The sequence below is a fragment of the Rhamphochromis sp. 'chilingali' genome (genome assembly GCF_963969265.1).
Source record: "Rhamphochromis sp. 'chilingali' genome assembly, chromosome: 11".
NCBI classification, from domain to species: Eukaryota; Metazoa; Chordata; class Actinopteri; order Cichliformes; family Cichlidae; genus Rhamphochromis; species Rhamphochromis sp. 'chilingali'.
The window spans coordinates 21,267,885-21,292,405 of record NC_137938.1 but is presented as its reverse complement, the minus strand read 5'-3'; the positions used below and the strand labels follow the sequence as shown (position 1 = coordinate 21,292,405).

The 24,521-nt window shown below is 41.1% G+C and overlaps 1 protein-coding gene across 1 annotated transcript; it reads left to right on the top strand.

The window, feature by feature from the left end:
- Positions 1–15,237: 15,237 nt before the first annotated feature.
- LOC308406379 (transcriptional repressor scratch 1-like) lies at positions 15,238–24,223 on the top strand. The gene is made up of 2 exons (XM_080897360.1): positions 15,238–16,150; positions 20,074–24,223. The coding sequence occupies exons 1-2, from the start codon at positions 16,036–16,038 to the stop codon at positions 20,799–20,801; spliced, it is 843 nt and encodes a 280-aa protein (XP_080753486.1). The 5' UTR covers positions 15,238–16,035; the 3' UTR covers positions 20,802–24,223.
- The last annotated feature ends 298 nt before the right edge of the window (positions 24,224–24,521 follow it).

Sequence of the window (24,521 nt, the reverse complement as noted above, 5' to 3'; positions counted from 1 at the left end):
TACTGGACATGCACGGCATATCGGTCAGAGGACTTAATGCTACCTGTCTTGATGTTGATATCGACAGAATATCTTTAATGTTTTTTTTTCGCTTGATATGAACAATAATAACATTATTTAGTTAATTATTATAGCGTTTGTATTGTACTGTGGAATAAGACCATACATGGTGACTACCTGAACATGAAGACATGAGAAAAGCAAACAGGCTCCATCACAGGCCCCACATGATCCAGTTGCCCAGTATTTTGGACATGATGGTCATGTTGAGCTGCCCCGGTTGGCTCACCCTGTTCAGTCCTGTTGCGGACAGGCACAGGTCGAGGCTTTTAGCCAAAAGAAGAGAGGAGAACCATCAGTCAGCAGCTTGAGCCATCAAGACCCTCTGCTCTGCAGTCTGAGCCAGACAGCGAGGTCAAGCAAGGGTCAGGTGGTCAAGACTGGGGTCAAATGTCAGCAGACTCCCTCAGTGACCAGCACACACATACAAACACGCATACTGTAATGACCGCCAACCTTGTGACCAGTGACTGTGACTGATTCTTTCTGCTGTCCAGACCTTCATTTATCACATGACTTGCACTGATTTGAATTAGCAGCCATAAAAGCCAGTTGGAAAGGGCTCCAGATATCTTAATACTGCCCTCAGCAGTGTCCCTACTATATATAGTTCTGTATATGCAATTACTTATATGAACTAAGTACATGCTTAGAGAAATCTGAACAAGATAAAAAAAAAAAGATAAATAGTGATGTACCCCTACAGACAGCAGAGAGAGTCTTGTTTGATGCTAATCTCTTTCTCCCTCCTTCAGGTGGCCTTTCTCATATAACACATCACAGATTCCCGCTGCATAAAAGAGAAATCACAGAACAGTTTAACCTCTCCTGCTTCTGTGCTCACACTTTTCAGTGCGTGTGATGCCACAGTAGAATTGGCAGTAACTGCCAATTCACAAAGCTCCCACTCGATGAATTCCTCACAAATGATAACTTTCGGGCCCCCCTAGCGATAAAGTAATTTCTCCATCTCTCCTGTTGGGGGCTTGTGGGACGGCAGAGGGTTGTGATAATCTCATAAACAGTAGCTGTGTAGATATGGGCCATCTATTATGACTGGGAACAGCAGCGTAGATAGCAGCATTTATTATCTGAGACAGCAGACAATACATTCTCATTCTGTGATACTACTGCTGACAGACACAGAGTGATTCATCTTCACCGACTGAGTGGAGAGCGAGAGAGGGAGGGAAGAAAGAGGGAGTGACAAATGGGGACTGAAAGAGGTACCGAGAGAGTTAGAGGAGAATGACAGCGTGGAGACTGAGACAGTGAGGGACAAAGTCAGTGTGTATGGAAAGAGGCTGGAAGGGAGGATGAGAGTATGCAGAGCAGAAATATTATCGCTTTAGTCTCCATTACCTCCTCTTGTGTCCTCTTCACACAGGTGCTTTCAACTGGTTGACATCGCTGATGGGACACCACTTTGCTGTTGCCTGAACAAGCAGGTAGCTACAGTGGTTTTATCACCAGGTCTTTGTTTCGCTATTAGTACAAAGATTGTAGTATAAACAAATTGCCCACCCGACCAGACAGACTGCCATTAATTCCCCGTGTTTTGCTCGACTGCAGCAGCAGCAGCAGCTGCACTTCGTGGAGTGCTCATTAAGTGCTATAGAAAATATGCACATTATTAGCACTTCATTTCTGTGATTAGAATAATGTAATTAGAGTGTGCTAAAAGAAAAAGGAACATGCAAGGCTTTTAAAAAAATAAATTTTTAAGATGAAACAGAGTTGGTGGAACCTGTGGTACAACAGCGAATATTAAAGAAAGAAAAAAAAGAAAAAAGTTCACTCTCTGTCACATCTAAGGTTTTGCTAAGGTTTTGTATATCAGGAAAATAAAGTGATCAAATTTTTACCAGGTCTTAAAATGAGGTAAAGACAACCTGAGATGGAATGACGACATGTGACATGACACAGTTTTATTATTTATTTAACAGAAACTCAGCTAAAAGGCAGAAGCAGTATGCGAGAAACTAAGTACAGCCCATCATTCAGTAGCTTATAAAACCACTTTTAGCAGCAGTAACCTGAAGTATTTCTGTATGATGTCATCAGCTCTCACTGTTGTGGAGGAATGTTGGCCCGCTCTTCTTTCCAGTGTTGCTTTGGTTCACTGAGTTTATGCACAGCAGTTTCCAACGCAGCATGTCAGTCAGGTTGAGGTCTGGTCTCTGACTGGACCACTGCAACGCCTTCATTCTTTTCTTTTCAGCCATTCTTTTGTTCATTTGATGCTGTGCAGGAACATTTTCCTGTTGCGTGATTCAATTCCTATAGAACTTTAGCTGTCGGACAGATGGCCTCACATGTGACTTTTTGGTACACACAGGGGTCCAAGGTTGACTCAGTGAGTGCAAGGTGCCCAGGTCTTGTGGCTGCAAAACAAACCCCATTCTTCACCCCTCCACCACTGTGCTGGCAGCTGGTATGAGATGTTTGTGCTGATATACTATGTTTGCTGTGTATTGTAACCAATCAGCTCTAAAGGACATTGTTCCAAAAGCCTTGTGGCTTGTTCAGATGCAACTTTGCAAACCTAAGCTGTGCTGCCATGATACTTTTAGAGAGAAGAGACTGTCCTGGTAACCCTTTAGACATTTTCTAACTGCACTCTCATGAACTTTTAACATTTGTCATAAGGCCTTTATAATCTGAGATGTAATGCTTGGGTTTTCTGCAGTTTCTCTGAGCATTGCACTATCTGACCTTGCAGCGAATTTGCTGTGATGTCCACTCCTGAGATAACTTGGCATCTTCTTTGAGTGTTTTCCTTTCTTCATGAATAATGACAAACTTGAAGTTGTTTGGAAATGGATTTAAACCCCTTCCCAGATTGATGGATAAAAACAATTGCTTCTTTAATATTATTGTTGATGTTTTTTCTTCATGGCAGTCTATTAACACACACCAGAATGATCCAGAGCTGACATGTAAAAAATAGAATTTGGGCATTTTTGGGTGGTTTGTACACATCTGGCAAAAGATGCTGGGAAGTCACTGCTCCAAGCTGTTGTATGAAGAAATAGAGAGACTGATTTAAAATTAATTCACCAATGTTTTGCTCTGTACTTTTTTTTGTAATATATCTCAAACAATTGAAATAGAAAGTGTTAATTAGTGAGATTTAAAAACTGGTGGGTGTATGGAAGACAGAGCCAGGATAGCTGATTCCCATTGGTCACAGTCCTAATGTAAGGCTAAGGTAATGCTTTCTATCATTGGCACTGATCTCCTCATCTTAGTCCCAGGAAGAATGTGAATAAGCCTCATAAAATGTCAAAGTCCTTTAAAACACTTCAAGAAAATTGGTTTGCATTGAGCTAGTCTTGACACAAATGACCACTGGCAAATGATAGAGTTTTAATTTGTCTCTGCAGGTTCCTGGCATTTGTGCATGAAATGTTACGGAGGATAGGGATGTCTTGGCAGGAGACAGTGCATCTTCAAAGAGATGCAACAGAAAAAGAAAGAAATGTGTAAACACAAACCAAATATGACAAGAAGGTAATAAATAGAGAAGTTGGCAAACAGTTGTGTGAGACAAAGAGAAGATGATGGAACAAATCCAGGTGATATTTTTATTTGTGTCTCTGAGTCTTCGGTTAACGCAGATACGTGAGCAGAGGCACAAAAAGCTGACTGAAAAAGAACAGGTATAAACACAAAGAAAGCTGTAGCTGATTATCAGTGTGTAATGACAGATGAGAAGAGATGCAATTAGAATGAGCCATATGGAAGATCATATGGTCATTTTATAATTAGCAGTATTTTAAAATAGTGCAGTGACTTGCATACAACAAGACAAGAGAAAGTGCTGGTTGATTCACAAATAACTTTTTAAAATGAGTGTTTTGAATCACTTGATACATATAGCAGGAAGTGGATTTAAATAGGAAATCTCTTTCAGTCCACGATCTGGTTATAGTGATAATCATGGTTATTATTTAGTGAGTTCTTAAATAGATTCAGTGTCAAATACAGTAGTCCAACCCACCAGGAGACATCTGAGTTTTCATTTCTGTGTGCCTAACCTTGCAGGTTCAGCTCTGACATCTACTTAATCAACGTCAGTATATAAGTTTTTCCATGCTGGCCTTCTTAATTTATCGCACATATTCCATTGCCAGCTATAGCTGAGGGCATGTTTAAACTAAAAAAACATAAGAACCTAATCTAGAGAGCTCCAGTGTTAATTATGAGTGTCCTGGGCCAAATAAATGCAGCATTAATCCAACATGTTTTTTGATAGTAGCAGGAGCTCTTAGAGAAAACCCCATAGGCGCCCAGGACCCTCTTGCTGTGAAGCAACATTTAATTTACTAAGTACTTATTTTACTTACTTTCCTAGTTATTATAAGTCTCTAAAGTGCAAAGTGAGGAAAACACCAGTGAAAAGAAAAATAATCCATTATTTATCCTATCATTTCTATGATATTTAACTGTATATGACATATTTATGGTTATTATTAGGATCACAGTCAAAACAATGGCAGAGACAAAAAGGAAATAACATAATTAATTTTAATACTTTATGGCCGTAATATTTTCCTTTTAGTCATAAACGTGATTGATTAAATTAGCCTTAAAAAGAAGCTGTTAGTAGAGCAAAATTTAACAAATGAATCACCTTTGTTTATACTAATACGTTCATCTTTTCTTAAAGGTACAGTCAATAATTTTGAAAAATCTATTTAGTAGGAAAAAAAGAATAATTTATACATACATATACATTGATTTGTGTGTAATTACATCTTCCAGCAATCTGATGCATTCTCACAAACTTAGAAGTAATCCATTAACAATACGTAGGAGCTGGTGCCGGTTTGTGGTTTGGGCCATGTTGCCCCTCTATCTTAAATACAGTGGCTGAATACAATGGATCTTTTTAATCATGTTTTACACATGTGGCACACATAGTTTGAGACGAGAACCTGAAGGCATTTGCATGCTGTGGAGGTAAATTTTAATTTGAGTCAGCAGCTTCAGATTATATATAAAGGAACACACCTGTGTTTTGTTATCTGAGGAGTCCCTTCACCAAAGAAGGGAAAATGCAAAGAAAAAAAAACAAGTAATGTAAATTACCTGTTTGGCAGGATGCACAAGAATCGTTGCGCTCAAGGATCGTCCAAGAATAAAAACAGCGGAAGTGAAAGGAACAGACTGATAACTTTATCGCGTGTATAAAATAGATATTGACAAATTTACCTGTGGGGGACATCAGAAACAGGTGATCAGTCACATTATATATTATTGCAAAACTCAGTATATTGAAAAATGTTTTAAATGTTTTGAGGTTGCAATAATATTGAATAATGATAATATGAAACTTGACTCATATTATCAAGTTCTTCCTTCCCACTGTCGCCAGTGCTTGCTCAAAGCAGATCGTGTGATTGTTGGAGTTTTCGGTCTATTATTGCAGAGTCTTAACCTTCCAATATAAAGCGCCTTGAGGTGACTGTTGTTATGATGCCATATAAATAAAACTGAAAAGAAAAAAATGTAAATAATTCAAGTCACTGAGGCATGAAAGCTGCGATGGCATTGTGACTCCTTTCAGTGAACACTTCCCCCCCGGATAGTTTGTATTATTCAGTCCTTCTCCTTAAACCTAAACATAATCTACTTCCAACAGTCTGGCTTCTTTGTGTTGTGGAGCTCCTGCATACTTGTGATCCTTAAAAGGTCACCGCTACACAAAACGCACTACAGAGGCGACATTTTCACATGACACTCTGCAAACACTGGGAGAAACCCTGGAGACAGACCTCACCGCCTGTGTCCCAGAATTAGAAACAGTCAAGTCTTCACTCACCTGTATCGTTCACCTTCTCGTAGCTTTCCCCGCTATATTTATGTAAATGCAATTCCTTTCACATTTCTCGGCTGTCACGTCTGTTCACAACCTTCCCAACATTGCACCTACAGAGGTTTATTTGACTGTACATCATGCTTTTGTGTTGTGAAACGAGCATTAAATCCACAGTCACGTTACATGTGGTGACAGAGTTTGGTGGCACCTCAGAGGACTAGTCTGCTGTAACAGAAAATAGGCAGGGGCACTTTTGTAAAATAAATAGATAAATAAAACAACAACAACGTGAGTAAAAAAAAACATCATGTAATGGGTTCATTCAAAGTTCATTTGTTCATAATAGAAGTGCGTTTGTAAACCGTTTGGCCTTTGGGGGCAAATAAAGTTGATTTAGCGGTATTGACAAAACATTGCAAGATTCGAGTCGTAGTTTGCTGGAATAGTTATGTGCTGTCCTGCTGATGGAACATCAGGCGGCTACTGAAGCTCCAGCCTCAGGCGAACATTCACGCAGGGCATGTGCGAGTGTGTGCGTGAGCAGGGGTTTGTGCTGTGCACGTGCCCTTCAGGGTGGTTATGTGTATCTGTAATCAGGATAGCACATATGTGTGTGTGTGAGCGAGTGTTTGCTTCTGAGACAGATTGCTTGTGTGTGAGATGGGGTTGGAAAAAAAGCAGAAGCAATAGTGGTGTAGATGGAACAAAGGGATGAAACCCCTGATAATATTGGAAACACTCTGAGAGGTGGAGGAGGAGGAGACCAGAAGGGAGCAAGAGCAGTGAGCCTGTGTAGCCACTGAGGGGTTATCTGGCTCCTTTTGATGATTTTGAAATAAGAAACATATTCGCTCCATGTTACCGCCAGCACTGAGCGCTGTTCATACTGCACTCTTCAGAGCCATGATTAGAAGACTTTGTAAAGAGCGTTTTAACAAACAGAACAAAGTTTGTCAGTGGGGTGGTTAAACTTGAAGACCAAAATGTGGAACCATTTAGGTGTATTTGAAGTTTGAGAATCAAGTCTTGTACCAGCAGGATGGTTTATGTCACGAGAACAGAAAACGCTGACTCCAGTCAGTGTTTGTTCCTTGTTTGGTTATAAAAAGTTGTGAGGTCATGTGGACAATCATGCAAGCTGGGATGCTTCATTATGACAAATAAAATATAATTAAAAGAATAACCGTGCAGTTTTTTCCTATTTTTTGTGTTTTGAATCTGTGTGTGTGGTCCTATGAATTATTGGAAAAAAAACCCCTCTTCAATCTGCTGATGCACAATTTGTCAATCTTGTATCACTTTCCAGAGATTTTAGGGAGACTCTAGTACTCTCTGGTACTTTCTGAGCCACCATTGGGTGTGCAGCTCTTGCAGGCTGCAGAGCTTGCACCCAGTTACGTGCTGTCCCACATGCTCTGCTTTCTACAAGAGTTAAAGTCCTTGCTGATGTGGTTGAGGCACCAGGTGGTGAAGCAGCCTGTCAGAAGGTTCTCTGTGGCGTTTCACTTGAGGTCCACTGGGATTTGAGGCCTTAGGCTGAAGGGCTCGAGGGTTCAGTGGTGCTGTCGGGCCTTTTAATCGACAGTATTTCCGTGACTGGTTTGTATCAGGTTCATGTGAATGTGGATTCCAGGGTATTTGGAATTGTCCTCACTTTCCAACAGTGTGCTGCTTGGGTTGTTTCCAAGCAGTTATTATTTATTGGACATTAGTCTGATTTGTGTTTTTGCTCACTTAGTCCAGTTAAACTCTTCTGTTCTCCTGGGGAAACACCAGTCTTTTTAGAGCTTTCTATTCATTTGAGAAGAATTGCCTGCTCTGGCTGAAAACAATGCTGGGCTTAAGGACAGTTAAACGCCCAGCAAAGGTCAAGTAATAATTCTCTGCAGCTTCATCGCCCTGAAATGTACACGTAGTGATCTAAATACTGATTATAGCGGCTTTAGAGATCAAAATGTATTTCTTTGAAACTCGTCTTTATTCCCAGTTACTCTTGGAGCTACGGACAGATCTGCCTCAGTGTGACACAAATTGTTGTCTGCATAGCTTTGTAGTCATGTGATCAAGTCCTGGAACAAACAAAAACCTAAAAACATCAACCTGATGCTGCAGCGACTGCCTTTGTACTGTACATGAATGCAAGCTAAATAAGTAATGCCAGTTTCAAAGCCAGAGCTTGCATTTGCACACACTGCTGAGACTGTGTGTGGGTCTACTGGTATCATTTCACTTCCAAATTTTTTGATTACTTCCTTGATTGGCTTGATCTTGCTTAAGAGGTGTACACAGTCAGGATGGACACAAACTAAAGGTAATGTGAAACAGGTCACACATCCTCTGATTTTTTGTTAAAGCTCCCACGTGAAGTCGTTTGCTGCAGAGGAAGGATGTAACACAAAACCCTGCTACTGACACTATTCCATTTCATTGTTGTATCTGGTTTCAGGCTCCTTGTTTCAAAAACATTGAAGAAATGGGGCAATCTGTAAAATAAATAAAAGTGTTACCTGGAACGTTGTCATAACTGTTTTACTTAAGATATCACTCTGTCTCTCATCCCTTCTCCCATTTTTCCTTTCCTTCCTGCCACCCCGTGTTTCCGAAATATGTATCTCTTTATCACAGGCGACATTGCAGAATAGGCCTGTCTGAAGGAGGTAATGATTTTTTTTTTTTGTTCTTATTTCTGCGTTGAGAGGGATCAGAGTAGTGCTGGTTATCAGGCCATTTATTACCCTGCCAGCTCGCCACTCAGCTGTCTGGGTAAATGCAATCTCTCCTGATTCACACAATTACCCCAAGATAGAGAGAGGAAGAGAAATATCTCTCACAGTAGCATTGTGGGTCAGAAGGAGTTTAGGGAAATACACAGAAAGGCTACCCGAGTGCTTTTTCAACCGAGCAAGCAGTCTGTGTCTGAACACGAGTTGTTTGTTTGGAGAATACGTGTACTGTTTGTCTCCTACAACGGAAATAAATGTCAAAAGCATTCATCTCCACTCTGCTGAGTGTGAAATCTTCTGTTATCACTTCATTACATACACAATCCAACTGCATTAAACAGTTTTACGAGAGCTCATTGATCCTATATAGTTTTCCAGATTTATTTATGAAATGAAGCTTCTCGTTAGCTTTGGAGAGCTGGCGAGACCAAAAGACTGAAGAAGAATTGATTTATACATTTGGACGCAATCACAGTTTCTGTCATGAGAAGAACAAAAATATTAATTTGTATGAAAACTGATTGAATGTCGATGCCGATGCACTTTTGCTTTTTAAATCAATAAAGTGGTATGATGTTATATAGACTGAATATATAATGGCTTTCTACTTTATTGCTCCACTATTTCTCTAGTTTCCTCACATATGCACTCGTCAGATTGTTAGGTTTTCAATCAGCCAGTGACATGGCAGCAAGTCAGTGCATTTATGCACTGTAGGCATGGTCCAGATGACCTGCTGAAGGTCAAACTGAGCATCGGAATGGGGAAGAAAAGTGATTAAGGTTAATCTAAATGTGGCACATTTGTTGGTGACTGACAGGCTGATGCAACCCGTTACCGATAGCGTGTCCATTTCACGCTTTGCCTCTCCAAAACATGAACAGGACACGCATGCAGAAGCTGCAGTAACAGAGGGAGATATTTTATTTCAAAATTAGATTATTTTCATGTATGTTACAGTCTCCAGATCTCAACCAATATAGGACCTTTGGGTTGTGGTGGAACAGCAGATTCATATCAAGGATGCGCAGCTGACGAATAAGCATCAGCTTTGTGATGTTATCGTGTCAATATAGACCAAACCCTCTGAGGAATGTTTCCAGCACCTTGTTGAATCTGTGACATGAAGAATTAAAGCAGTTCAGAAAGCAACAGTGGTAGAAAGCTGTACCTAACAAAGTGGCCAGTAAATGTATATTAATCTACACAGTGGAAGTAACGTGTTTTGCTTAAGAACACCTCGACATATGATTTCACTACCAACCCTGAATATTAATGGACAAAGTCCTGAACCACAAAATAAAATGACTGATTTATTGTTGTTGTCTATGTGGTTTATATTTTTCAACCATAGCATTGATTCTCTTTCTCGTATATAATGTGATATTTTATGGAGATAACATGTACGCTCAAATTCTCGGCACGAGTTAGATAGCAAAATCAATACCCCTAATGTGTTCATACGTTCAGTATTAACTTAGAGCCAGCAGACAGCTAGAATTATTTAACACATAGACTTAAAGGGGAAACAACTCTGTTGAAATGTAATAAAATCTGCCTACCAGCACCTCTATAGATGATTAGTGAACATATTATATTTGGTTTCCTTCAGAAACCCAGAGTGTAATAGGTTGTGATTTTTCAGGGGCTATGTGAGGTAAATCTGGCAACCTAACAGTGACACAGGCAAGTGGAGCCTCTAAGGCGGTAATCCTGCATGCAACCTGTGCTACAGCTTGTAGCTTTTACACTATTATTTGGATTCAAATGACACAAACAGGACATAAATTGTTAATTACTGAGCTGCTGAAAGGCAGATGTCAGTACTTTGCAACGAGCAAGGATAACTGTTTTATCCTGTTTGAAGTCACTGACAGAGTCACTCTTGGCATGAAAAGTGTTTAATAAATATAGAATGATCCCTTTTTATTGGAATCAACTGATCATAGTTATGTATAGTGAATTAGAGTGATACTGTCTGATATTTAACCCACCCTGTACAACCCACAGATATGATCTCTTTATCTTTTCAAGCTGAGATGAATCATAAATCAAATGAAATCATCTCAACCATAAAAAAAAATGTCTCTCCTCTCCTCTCCTCTCCTCTCCTCTCCTCCTTTTTGGGACACTCTATCCTGTGCTAATGTACACTGCATTCTGTTTCACCAGTACAGTGGGAGTCATCAAAAACTGCAAAGAAACAGGCCACATTTCTCCCCTAGCCCAGCACTTTTGCGTGTCTGCAAGTGTGCATGTGTGTATGTATGTGTGTGTGTATGTGTGTGCCTGATGAGAAGAACTGCTCAGCAATATTTAGCGTTACTGCGACAGAACAGCTTTAGGACGGAACAGAGACTCACCTTCAGGAAAGACGAAATAAGAGGCAAAAAGAGACAGAGAGTGGGAAAGAGGCAGAAATGTGATTTTTGACACTTGAAATATTTTGTTTTAAGTTTTAAGTGAGGAAAAAAAACCCACCCAAACCACATGATAACAATAAAATTATAACACAAATAATAAGTTAAATGTAATGCTGATACACTAAGTGATACTGAAAGATGCTTAAATACTGCAGATGTGTAGTCACACAGGGGTGAGATATGATAATGAGAGATACATCTGAAAAAATTAGGTCTGTTTATACAATGATGAAAAACAAGTGGACCTGCACATGCTGCCTGCCTGTCGCATGGCTGCCTGTACACCCACCTACATCCACCTACACACATCCTCACTCAAAATGTACACAGAGCAGATGGGCAGCGTCTCTGTGTTTGGTGTACAACACAGGTGTCGTCCTTTGACGTGGCACCGCGGCAATTAAAATGCACCGGACATCTATCACGACTAACCTCAGGCCTGACACACACACACACACACACACACACACACACACACACACACACACACACACACACACACACACACGTTAAGCCAGTTTTTTTTTCTTTGCTCAAGATTCAAATTAAAGGATTTGCTTTAACAGGGTTTACAGTGTGCACACACACAGAAAAACAGGGGAAGATGGAAGAAAATGTTACCTTAATAGTGGATGGATCACTCTTTACGTAACGACAATACTGCCTCATTTTCTATTTTTAGTTTAAAACAAAAATATATAGAAGGTCTTTTTCTCTGGCACTATGAATCATTATCAGTCTTATAATGTAAAACAAACATCATGACATGATTACAACAGGAGTGAGTGCACCCCTGAGCAAGATTTTTTACATGTTACGTGATTCAAAGTCGTATCGGCTCCAAATACCTGTCTAATTTCAAAATTGAAGAGCACGGTTTTCCTTTAAAGTAAAAAATATTTCATTCTCTTTAAAAAATGCTTTAGGAAAACTATATTGTTAAACAAGTGGAAACCCAACGCAGTGAAACTAACTACACCTGTGATTAAAAAAACATCAGTGAAACAAAAAGGAGATGATGGTGTCTGTATCTCTGCACTGTGCTACTTCATCGAAGAGAATTAGCAGAGGAATTGAAAACTCCAACCGCAAGACTTCACAAAAATGGAAAAAGGATACAAGAAGATCAATGAGCCTCTAAAACCCCTCCCCAAAAATCAGTGGTGCTCAGCTCCAGCAACAATCAGGAGGTATACAAGTAGCTATAGCGCCAGTGGCTGTCCATGGACTACTGCACAGTCCGGCTCTTTGCACAACCGTTATCAGTGGAAGTCAGAGTCTCTGTGACAGCTCGGACAGTGTGAAGGACATTGCATAATGTCAGCCTCTGTGGATGCTGGTGGAGAAAAATACCTAAAACAAATGCTTTGGGTGCTCTTTGACAGAAACTACAAGGTTAAACTTTACTAAAACAGTAATGCAGTCACAGGAAGGAGGCAAGGGAACTCCCCTTAAATTATGAGGAGTGTAATCACTTCTATTTCTACTGCAATAATAAATAAGACACACGAAGGTACACGTTTTACACCATTCAAACATTTCAAACAGTAAGTACACACATATATATATTCCTCACAAATTAAAAACCTCCCTAAAAATAAAGTATGCCGCTGTTAGCGAAGTGTGAGGATGACAGCAGACAGAGAACACCCAGAGCTTTCCACTTTTGACTACAGTTCACACTCATGTACTTTGCAGGGAAATATCTTTAGAAATTACTCTCACGTCCTGGGTCTGATACAGACACAATGAGTGACGCCTAGCATGCTTTGGCATTTGAATTAAGAGTAAAACTAATTTTCAATATGCTGAATGTCAACTAATACTTAATCTAAACACATGAAGCACTTTAAACCTTTATGCATGAGTCTGAAGTGTGCCTGTGTGTACTAAGACCTGTTTCAGTGCATCGGATGTGTGTGTGTGTGTGTGTGTGTCTTATTAGGCCATATGTGTTTGTCAGCGTGTGTATGTGTGTGGACCCACATATCCACTAGTGATGATGAAACACATTGTTAATGTTGTGGGTTATTTTAGTCGACTGACAGTTGTTGTAGAGGGTGTTGTGTGTTGTGTGTTCATGTGTGAGGCCAGTTGTGTGTGTATGTGTGTATGTGTGTGAGTTTGTGTGTTTAATTGGACCTCCCTGAGCCAGTCTCCAGGTGACGGAACTCATCTGCTCTTTCCCTGATTAAGGACAACAGATGGACACACACACACACAAACACACACACACACACAATCCACAGAATGCTTTCACAGTCATGATTTATCATCAAAAAATACTGAACACACAGACTGCACTGGTCACATGGGCTGTAATCAATATAAAGTGCACATACATACAAGTCACACCAAACCACCTTGAACTTCTACACACTTATTTTTGCTCACATGACTCCTCCGGTCCTTAGATATCCATCCACTGAGCTCAAACAAGCTCTTATCATCACTGCAAACAAAGAAAATAAACCCCTCCTTCTCCAAATCTGCCTCTCTAACTTGACATCCGTGTGCTGTCCTTCTCCATCTGTCTGTCTGACAGAGATTATGAGTTAATTTACTTCAAAAGAAAGATTGAAGATTAAAAAAAGTCTTAGTCAAGGATGATCCTCATAGCTAAAAAATAAATAAATATCTGACAAAAATCCCTTTTGTTATGTTTCTGTCATTAGACATAAATAGTCTAAATCTTTAATATTTATCTGGCAAATAATTTTTCCTCACATGTTGATATTCCTCAAATAAAATAGTTTTGGAGCTGTACTGGAGAACAGTACTATTAATCTAATAATTACAATGCGATAATGCAATATTTTTCTCTGAATGAGAAAGAGATGATTGAACACACATTAAAGCATTTATTAAGAAAGTGATGTGTTTATTTAAATTTTAATTAATACCTTTGAAGCTAAATGTTTTTAGCCTCAAATTTCCCACAGATTTCCCACCAATAACCTCTAACACCAGTTATTAAAAGGACAAACTGATCTTTAAGTGTGTTCTCTCTGGATCTGACTTATCCAATGAGGTCCCGCTAACCTGTAACAGATGTTTATCAACTTTCCAGCTGTTCAAAAACGTAAAGCAACACTTTACCTTTAATCTTAGACATTTGCACTTGCATTTAGGCCCAAAGCAACACAGCATTGTGTAATCATTGCGTCTGCCCATGCAAAGCCACATTTTAGATCATGCATGACACTCAAATTTAAAACACTGGACTACCTAATTGAAATGATGACTTTCCCCTCTTCCACTTCACAGTGAAATAACCTGAATTAATCTCATACTCATGGAACATGAGTCTAAATACATGTGATTCATTCATCTTAAAAGATCGCTGTTGTTATTACATAATATCAACATCTTGCAGGAAAAGTTTTCAGTGAACTCGGTGTGACCCTGGAGCTGACAGTACTCTACCTTCAGCCACTGTAAAACACTCCATTTGGTCTGCAACCATTTGCCTTCGGGGCGACATTAATGATAATTAGTAGGCTCTCAGCATGCTAGTTAATATTCCGCCGTAAAATCCATGTGATGGGAAAGGAAAGAGAGAGAGAGAAAGAAAAGATACAATATGCTCAAATGTAGGGGGAGACCCAAAAAAACGAAAGTACATGGACTGCTAAGAATCGTGCACAATGGGACAATATTTAAAATTCGTGTTACACGCTGCGATAGCGCAATCAAATCGATGAGCTTAAAAAACCATAACAATAATTTTCAGTCTTATCTCCTCAAAACATGGCGTCTCTCTCTCTCTCTCTCTCTCTCTCTCTTTCAAACACACACACACACACACACACACACACACACACACACACACACACACACACACACACACACACACACACACACACAAATGAAGAGAAGGGGAGAAAGGAGAATGAAAGACAGAGAAAGAAGGGGGGGGGGGGGGGGGGGGGTGATAACAGCTTCAATAAATCATCCGGGCCAGTCGTCGCTCCCCGGGGATGTGGGATGGATTAAATTAAGCACTCCTTCTACTCGTGCGTCTATCCATCCCCCCATCTCTCTCTCTCTCTCTCTCTCTCTCTCTCTCTCTCTCTCTCTCTCTCTCTCACTGCGCCGTATAAATGCCAACAGCTGATCGCGAGACGGCACACTCACGGGAACACCTCGCGGAAGCTGCAAAGAGAGAGACGAGGGGAAGAGAGAGAGAGAGAGAGAGAGCGAGAAAGAGAGGGATACAGAGAGGAGAGAAAGAAGGGATGCTGTTGATGCATCCGTCCGCAGGGAGTCTTACTGTGATTTCTTTTTTTTTTCTTACCGGCCTGAGTGGTCGTCATCAGGTGGAATAAAGGACTAATTTCTCTGGCAAAGAGGGGAGGACGAGGTGTCCGACCGTTTTTTTTCTCTTACTGAAAAGCTTCCAAAAATTATCCTTCAATTTTCCCTCTTGTTTTCTTCGCATCCCTCCCTCCCTCCTCCTCCTCCTCCTCCTCTCCCTGCTCCATCTCCTCTTCCTCTTCTTTAAAGAGGCCCGAGCGCGTTGCGGGGTGTCTTCTATCGCCTGTTTCGTTTATTTATTTATTTATCTCCCCTGACTGCTCGCGAGCCCTCTGTCCCCTGGTCTGCAGCCTTCCCGCGAGCTCAAAAGAGCACGAGGCAACCCCTTCGCCTCCCCCGTACCCCCTCCCCGCGCCTCGGAGGGAGCTGTCCGGTGCTGAAGTTGCATTTCTTTCCTCCTGTGCGCGAGGACTAAACGGGGCGGACAGACGACAGCGAGAGAGACCGGAGCAGAAGAGGAAGAACACACAAGCGCTTGTTGATCGTCAACTCTTTCACCGGATCAATTCAAGGCTCGCGCTTTCTCCCCAATCTGAAGACAATCTTCCCCCGGCCCGCCGGTCTGATTGGTGTGTCACGGGCGAATCACCACGCTGGCCTGCCTGTCGGCGATCGGCTGTGTTTGCGAGTGTGGGTCGTTGTGTTTGTGAGTGCGTGTGTGTGCGCAGCTTGTCGGTGTCTCACCACCATGCCAAGGTCTTTCCTGGTAAAAAAGGTGAAACTGGATGATTTCTCCACCGGGGCGGATCTGGAGAACGCCTACCGGCACAGGACAGACCTCAGCCTGCGGCTACATGACAAAGGTAGGTCATGCAGCCTACACAGCGCGCACTAACAGGTGTCTCGGAAGAAAATCGATTTCACAGAGGAGGAGGTTGGCGAAGGTGGGAACATGTTTCCGAAATAAGACTGAGACTTCAACAGGATTTACCTGTTGTGCCTTAAAGGGATTCCCTCCTGTGATTGGTCGTTAAAAATTGACCCTGGGGCTTGATACACCGGTGCACATTCCTGCCAACCAATAACTATAAAATGTAAGCGTGAACTCAGAGTGTATCAGCACCGCATTTCGTTTTTTCTTCACCTTTTATCTTGCGTATAGCATCATCTAACATCAATAACCTCTGAAACTTATTGCAGAGTGGCTGGCTACCTGTGGGGTGATGTGGGTGTAATCAAGGCAGATAATTACAAAACATCAGACAGCATAGAGTTACCACACGCTTGTTACTTTTCTCACGGGTAATAAAAGCTTCAAAGCCCTCCACTAATCAGCGCATTGAAAAATATCAAAGTGGAGCAAAGCGTTATCAATAGCACAGACTGTGAAAGAATTGCATGCTGCTTCACTTCTGCAAAAGAGCTCGGACAGTAAAACACAGAAGACCTGTCAATCTCATAAAACTATGCACTCTGATAACTGGATGTTACCACACCGCACAGTCTAAGACTTTATTTACCGGGGTACATAAGTTACATTATCCTCGGTCGAAGCGTTTGGGCTCAACTCTAGGAGTTGAGCTGCCGCCGAAGCGAAAAGGTCACTTGTGAAATCAACTAAATCAAGCGCGTCGCATGTTTCATCGATTCTGGCTTACACCCAGCGGGGTCTTTCTCTCCCTTCGCAGTGTAAGTAAGCTTAAAGGAGACAGAAACGGGACAGTGGTTATTCATATCGAGCTCACTTTCACTTGGTTTTAGTCGAAACCCTTTGCGGTTATGCTTCTGCAAGCTCGGGGTGATGTTTGAGATGCACAAGAGCTGCCTCCCATGTAGCTCTGAGTTTGCAGAAAACAATCTGATGAAACATCGTGGTTATCTCCTGATAAGTGTGTGTGTGTGTGTGTGTGTGTGTGTGTGTGTGTGTGTGTGTGTGTGTGTGTGTGTGTGTGTGTGTGTGTGTGTGTGTGTAAAAGCTGCATAATGGTCTTCTGACATAAGTCTTCACCTTCGCCTGCAGGTGAAGCATACACATAGTTTTAACGTTGTCTTGTAAAACACTCAGGTTTTTAGTGTTTCCCTGAAACATTGCTTTCTTCTTTGCATATAAAACGAGTCTCATCTCAGGCTCATCTTTCGACGTTGTGCGTGGCCCTTCCCCCTCGTGCTCTGTACAGGTGTGCCTGTCCCAGTTTTGCAGTGTTGGCAGATTTCTGCACCGTGGCTATGACGCTGTAACTGTTGAATGTGGATGCATTTCTTCTCTTATACCATTTTCAGACGTTTCTTTAGCCATATGAGGGTGACTTTTGTAATTATCCTGAAAAGACTCAAAATGATTGGCTGTTTTGTGCTCCTCCAAAGCTGAAAACTTCCGCACAACCTGCAACTATGTGCGTCACATTTTACAGGGGGAAGAAAAGAAAGAGAGCGATGCCTCTGCCCGTGTAGACCGCATGACTCCCGTCCCAGTGTCATCCACAGGCTAACATGTGCGTCCCATGCGCGGACCTGTCTGTGATTCTCAGCACGTAAAGCAAGAAAGCTGTCAGCGATGTATTTATGACGTCGAAGTTAACAAGCCCTGCTAGGTCTCACACGCCATCAGCCGCCTGTTCAGCCTGTCCCGGCCACCTTTTGTCTCCATCCCTAACATGCGATGTTAACAGCTTAATGCAGCTTCTACATGGCTCGGAGCAGAGTCAGCCCACAGCAGAACGCAGTGTTGGGAACAACCTTCTGCTTGAACGAACCGGCTTTGGAATAATTTATGTCCCGCCCTGCGTCCTGTGAGTGAATGATGTGACGGGACGTTGTAGTGGATGTTACATGGCTGTGATCATACGTGCGAGATAGAATATGTGCGTCACATGGAGCTTGTTGCTTGTTCATTACCGAGACTACATAAGTAATAAGCACAGGAATCTACGACGCAGGTGTCCCAAAACCTGTGGTCATTATTTCGTGCTTTCATCACAATAACAGCCTCTCAAAAACATTGATTAGTTGGATCTTATCTTATAGGTTGGTTATTGTTCCAGTTCATTTTTACACTCTATTATGTGATGAACCTAATGCGTTTCTATTGATAGTTTTTGTTGGAGCAGCTTGATATAAGCTCAGCTAATATTGCCACTATTAGCTTGTCTTCAGGGACAATTAAGGATGAATTGGAGCTATTAACTTATCCAACCTGTCGATCCATATTAAAAACATAAACAACAGTGTACAACAAGTGCATTTTGACAAAGGTATTGATTTACGCTTAAATCTAAGAATGTATGACCCATTTGTTTATATATAATGCTGGTTAGTACACATTAAAGAAGTACATATGTATTATTTTCCACATAAAATTTGAATGAGCGTTATTTTTCTCCAAAAATGCATCAATCATCAGGGAACAGGAGCATAAGCTGACTGTGCTGTGTGTCCCTGTACAGCTTTTCAATGGATTCCTGTAATTAAAGCCTGTCCTCCAAGTCATCAACTCCACAGATTTGTGAAACAAAGAAAAGAAACACCACACCACAAGCCGGTACTGCAGGCCTGCCGTCATCGTGCCCCTGACACGCACTGCACTGGATCTGTCCATGGTGCTGATGCTCATTTTCACACGCTAAATCAGCTCTCTCGAGTTCAGGGTCAGCTTGTGTGCATTTACCATTTACAGAAGAAGTGTCTTGACTGCAGCCTTTGATGGCTAAGGGAAATGTATTGCTGAATTATCCCTGAACAAACCCTAACCCTGCAGACCCTTTCAATACACCGCTAAGGTCCACAGTTATGCAGGCAAGTGACTAACGCTCAGTATTTTAAAATGTCTATTCACATTTTTTTACGTGCAGCTCCTGTTGCTGCTGATCTGCTGTTTGTGAGCTGATTACAGAGACTGTCATATCTGCAAGACAAATGCAGGGATCTGACTTGGACACAGATGTGGCAGTGTTACGGTGGTGTGCTCACTCACATTTGAAAAGCCTCTTAAAATCTATATCTCTACATTTAGAATGAGATGAGGAATAGATCTTACTGTTGCCTTATGTTTCACATACTTTGGTGCCATATGTGGTTTTATTTAAAAGGAAATTCAAATCGGTTTTTCATCAAATATAATACAGTAACACCTGTCATGTCACTGTTTTTTTGTCGTTGTTGCCCATAACACTTGGTGGAGGCTTTCTTGTGTTTCTACAGTAACATGTCAGCAACAAGTTACTGGTGGGATGAACCAGCTGTTTGAAATATTTATCCCTTCTCTATGTCTTTATTATAAACATAAATGCACTCGAGTGGGAAGAAGATTCAGGGGAAAACATCACACAGCTGTGTAAAGCCAGCTGTATATCCCAAATGGCATATTATAATAGTTTGCATCAGTGAGTAAGCGCTTATTTAATTCCACCAATTCAGATTGTGTAATTCTGGTCAGCGTACTGAATCTCTGTCATTACTGTATCTGTACTGAAAGATAAGCTTGTCTAGCAGGCTACAGCAGTTTAATGCTAATCTGGACTTATTCATGTGTTTCCTGCAGTTTTCTCCGCGTGCAGGAATTAATGCCCTTCACATTTCCTGTTGGTATGGATCTCTCTGTGATCAGAGAAAATGTTTTGCCACCTTAATCTTAACATAGCAGTTTCTTTACTACCTATCAAGTTATGTCAATAGGGGCACCAGTAACTAATGTTTTGGTCAAGTCCTGTACACCATTGAATTTCCATACCATGTTAAGATGAGCTCTCTTTTCAATATGCTAATACTGTTGTTTGTTTTCCATTAACAGCTGGTTACATCAGTGACTACATCAGCCCTGTTGTGTACGATGGTGAGAGTGACAGTGGCATCAAGGTCCCCTCTCCTGATCCTCTCTACGATGGTATCCACAGTGACTATGGGGCTCCCGACTCTGAGTCTCCTGACAGCCCTGGCTCAGAACTCACGGATGGTTATATCAATGGAGACGCTGCAGTGAGCGAGGGTTACACAGTCGATGCCTTCTTCATCACCGATGGCCGCTCGAAGAGGAAAGCTCTCAGCAGCCCCAGGACCATCCAGAGGCACACCTGTAACGAGTGCGGCAAAACCTACGCCACGTCTTCCAACTTGAGCCGGCACAAACAAACGCATCGCTCGCTGGACAGCAAGCTGGCAAAGAAATGCCCGACCTGCGGGAAGGTGTACGTGTCCATGCCCGCCATGGCCATGCACCTGCTCACTCATGACCTCAAGCACAAGTGCGACGTGTGCGGAAAGGCGTTCAGCCGACCTTGGCTTTTACAGGGCCACATGCGCTCGCACACAGGGGAGAAACCGTTTGGGTGCGCCCACTGTGGGAAGGCCTTCGCAGACCGCTCAAACCTGCGCGCTCACATGCAGACCCACTCGGCCTTCAAACACTTCAAGTGCAAACGCTGCAACAAGACCTTCGCGCTCAAGAGTTATCTGAACAAGCACTATGAGTCTGCCTGCTTCAAAGGCCCCTTCTCTCCTCTCGGCCCCCTAGATGCATGACCCCCCCATATAGATCAAACGAGACAAAACTGCAGACGTGAATTACAATTACCCTTACGGACTTAACTGCAGACACAAACAATATATTTTTGGGTCAGAATGTGACCTTGCTTTCCCTCCTCACCCCTCCTCACTGGCCCTCTGCCCCCTCCCCCACCTCGCCTCCCTTGGAGCCTATTCGTGATAATGAATATGATGAAGATAGCACAATTTTTTCTCCTTGAGATTTGCCCACTTAAGGATTTAACTGATCGACGCATGCACTTCCTCAAAAAACAAAACAAAACAAAACTCTTCACGTCCTCTTCCTCTGTCCATTGAGGATGGAGACATTAATACTGACTTCCTCCTGGCTTCTAGATACAGTATGACTCCGTATATTTTGGAAAAAGGGATGACGATGAGGATGACGACAAAGACAATAGTAAGCCTATAGCTACTAGTTTCCTCCCTGCACTCAAATGCAGTGAAAGTTTTTTCATTCTGATGTTGTTTCTTTTTTGGAAGAATTATAGTAATAATAATAGTAATAATAATGATAATAATGCTCTGCTGCACCAAGTGACCATATTCTCTCCACTACTGAGGTCAAAATACTATTTATTTATTTATTGATTTATTTGTTTTGACATTTTTTTTCTTTTTTATGTGTTTATACTTGATTTGATAACAATGAAAAGTGTTGCCATTTATTTGTTGCACTTTAATTTCTGTATATGTATGTAGGATATTTGCCAACCTCTTTTTACCACTACAGGCCAAAGCATATGTCACTTTTTTGAGTACTATTTTTTCCTATTATGTTGTTAATATCTTTTTTCTTATTAACGTTATTGCATGCAAAAAAAAAAAAAAGAAAACAGAAAAAAAATATGAAAACCTATGCCAACATCATAAAAAGCTTATGATTTTTGCCAAAATCCTATAGCTAGAACCCGAGGGCAATATTATTATTTTTTTCTCTTGGAGCCTCCATAGGACTCTTTAAAAGCAATAATCACTTAATGCATGGTATTTTATGATGAAGTTATGAAGTATTACCTACTACTGTATAGCAGTTTAAAAATCAGGTATGTTTTACTTCACCTATAGTCATAAACAGAAAAAATACTAATATTACAGACATCAGGGAACATGCCAATGTAGTGTTAGAGTATCAAAAAGAAAAGTCCTGTCTTTCCTCTCTTGTTATGCACTGCCTGCCTCTTAGTGAGTAGAACTAATGTAGGATGTAGACTAGAGAGGCTGGGATCAGCTGCCTGCTGGGTGAGAGGCCTATTGTAGGATAACTACTGTATGACCCTGACTGCCCTGCTCTGCAATAGCTCTAGTGATTTAATTGTTAACAAAAACAAACAAGGCCTTACTTTGGCTCAGGCCTTTTCTTAGATTGGATACTTAGATTGGATAATTGGCCATACATCAAAATTCAGTGGTTTACTGATGTTTATGAGATGGCAAAATGACACTTAAATGCGTTTAAACAGTATTTCCTGTCACAGTCGGCCAAGTTTAATAACACCAATTTTATCTTTATGTTAAGGTTAAAATAGCAATCAGATTGGATAAATATGCAATAAGATATCCATCACCCTTAATTGACAGCTAGCATATATGACATGCAGCTGCTATCTGTTAACAACAAAGTTTAGTTGAAGTTGAACCAAAGTCGACTTCAGCCGAAATGCAATTACTCATCTGCTCTTCCGGTTCGCTTCCAACCCATAAAGCGTGCTTTCTTAAACCACAGGAACAGCATGCACTTTAGCTTGATGGTCAGATTGCAGCTTAGCTACAACTGTTGTAGATACACCAGACTGAGTCCTGATTATTCTGCAGTAGTCCCCACTCACCCCTACTGGGCCAACTGAAGGGTAACTCTAAGATCGAGAAACCTACGGACAGGCTAACTTTAATCAACCCCGACCCCATGGAAGATTTAACCTTTAATCTAGGTGGTCAATACCAGTGTTGCTGAACCCAGTTCTCTGCAGCTCAGAAACCTTTTCTACAGATTCATGGAGCTTCCCAGGAGACAGACTGAGGACACACAGATTTGCACAGGAAAATGTTTGTGTGTTCATCATAAAATGCAGCACGTCGACATCGTAATCTCGCAAAGAAACATAAACACGGGTGCACAGATGCATGGGTGCACGTCCTCACATGTGAGCACGCGGTGCCTGCTGACGAGCCATTTGGGGTGACTAAACTTTTGTGTACAGTGAAGCTTGAGCAATTAAAAAAATAGAACAGGTTTAATATTCAGATGTGAATCTTTAACAAAGAAAGCTTTTTGTAATTGCAGTGCTTCCTCAGACACTCAGTGTAAGTCCGGACTGGCCCGTATTGAACACAGTTTATAAGGGCACACGGACAAAAGGACAGCACGGTTATGTGGATGCATTAGCTAAACAAATTTTTATCTCAGAGATGAATGATCAAAGGCAGCCATGGTTGACAATTTTATAAAGTCAAAAAGTCTACAGTTTGTGATAAATGCTTTGCCGCACAATAACACAGTACAATACAATTATATTTTCCAAAGAAACTTTTTTTAAAGGCAATATTAAAGGAAGCACTTCTGTTGTGACTGAGGGAATCAGTGTGTGAGTCAGCAAATTGTAGGTCTTATCTCCTTTCTTGATGTATGAACTAGATTTGAGCTGCAATTACTTGAATTGTATCAGATGATTAGTCATAGCGCTCCAGTCTGTTATGGCCGAGCACTTTTGCCTTTTTACGTATGATTTTGGCCAAAATACCCAACAACAGTTATAAATACAAAAAAGGCAAACAGCTGCAAAAACAGTGTTAAAAGCATGATTGCGATTCCCTTTACGCAAAGAGAACAAAAGCATCACCTTTATTTTTCTACACACGTTTCTCAGACACTGATAGTAGACGTAAGAATAGGACAAAAAAGGGTGAAAGTATCATCTCTGCAGTTTCTCTGTTTACTTATCCCAAATTGTATCATTGTAAACTCTGGTTGAAACTTTGCACTGTAGTCTAAATGTATTAGGGCTAAAGTGGACGTGTGGCTATTAAGTGGTTTTTAAAGGAGAAAGGATTCGTTTTGAGTCTGTTTGTCTGTGTGTCTGTCTCTGGCCAAGCTCCTGGTCTGGCCTCTTTAAGCACTTCCATTTTAGTCATCTCCACCCTAAAGAAAGTAGCACAATGAAACTAACTAGAATTCAGGTAGAGAAGAATTAAAAACCTTGTACTAGCTTGACCTCTCTTCTTTTTTGTATTTTCAAGTTAAAGAATGGTAATAAACCTAAATAATCATTTATTGCAAGAGGGTTTGTAAAGAATCCTTTGGATTGAGACATTTTTACTGCTGTATAGTGATATCTGACACACCTTACCTCAGGAGGGTTGGATCTCTGTTGCAGAGTGAGGACCTCCTGGGTTTTTTTGAGCCAGTATTCAGACAATGTAAGCACAATGAACACAAAGCATTTTGTGGCACTTCATAATAAAGAATAATCTTAACGAACCAAGGCAATTTGTTGTAGTCTGTGTCATGTCTTAAGAAATATGTATTTCCTACTATCCAAGATAATAGAAATCAGGAAGTAATTTGACCTGCAGGTAATGGACACTGTGTTAATTGATTTAGTTATTAAAATTCCTGTTAGCTTTTTCTTCTTCTTCAGTTCATGCTGTTGCAGTGAGTTTGCCTTTTAAGTCAAAAGAGTGCTCAGTTCATTTGCA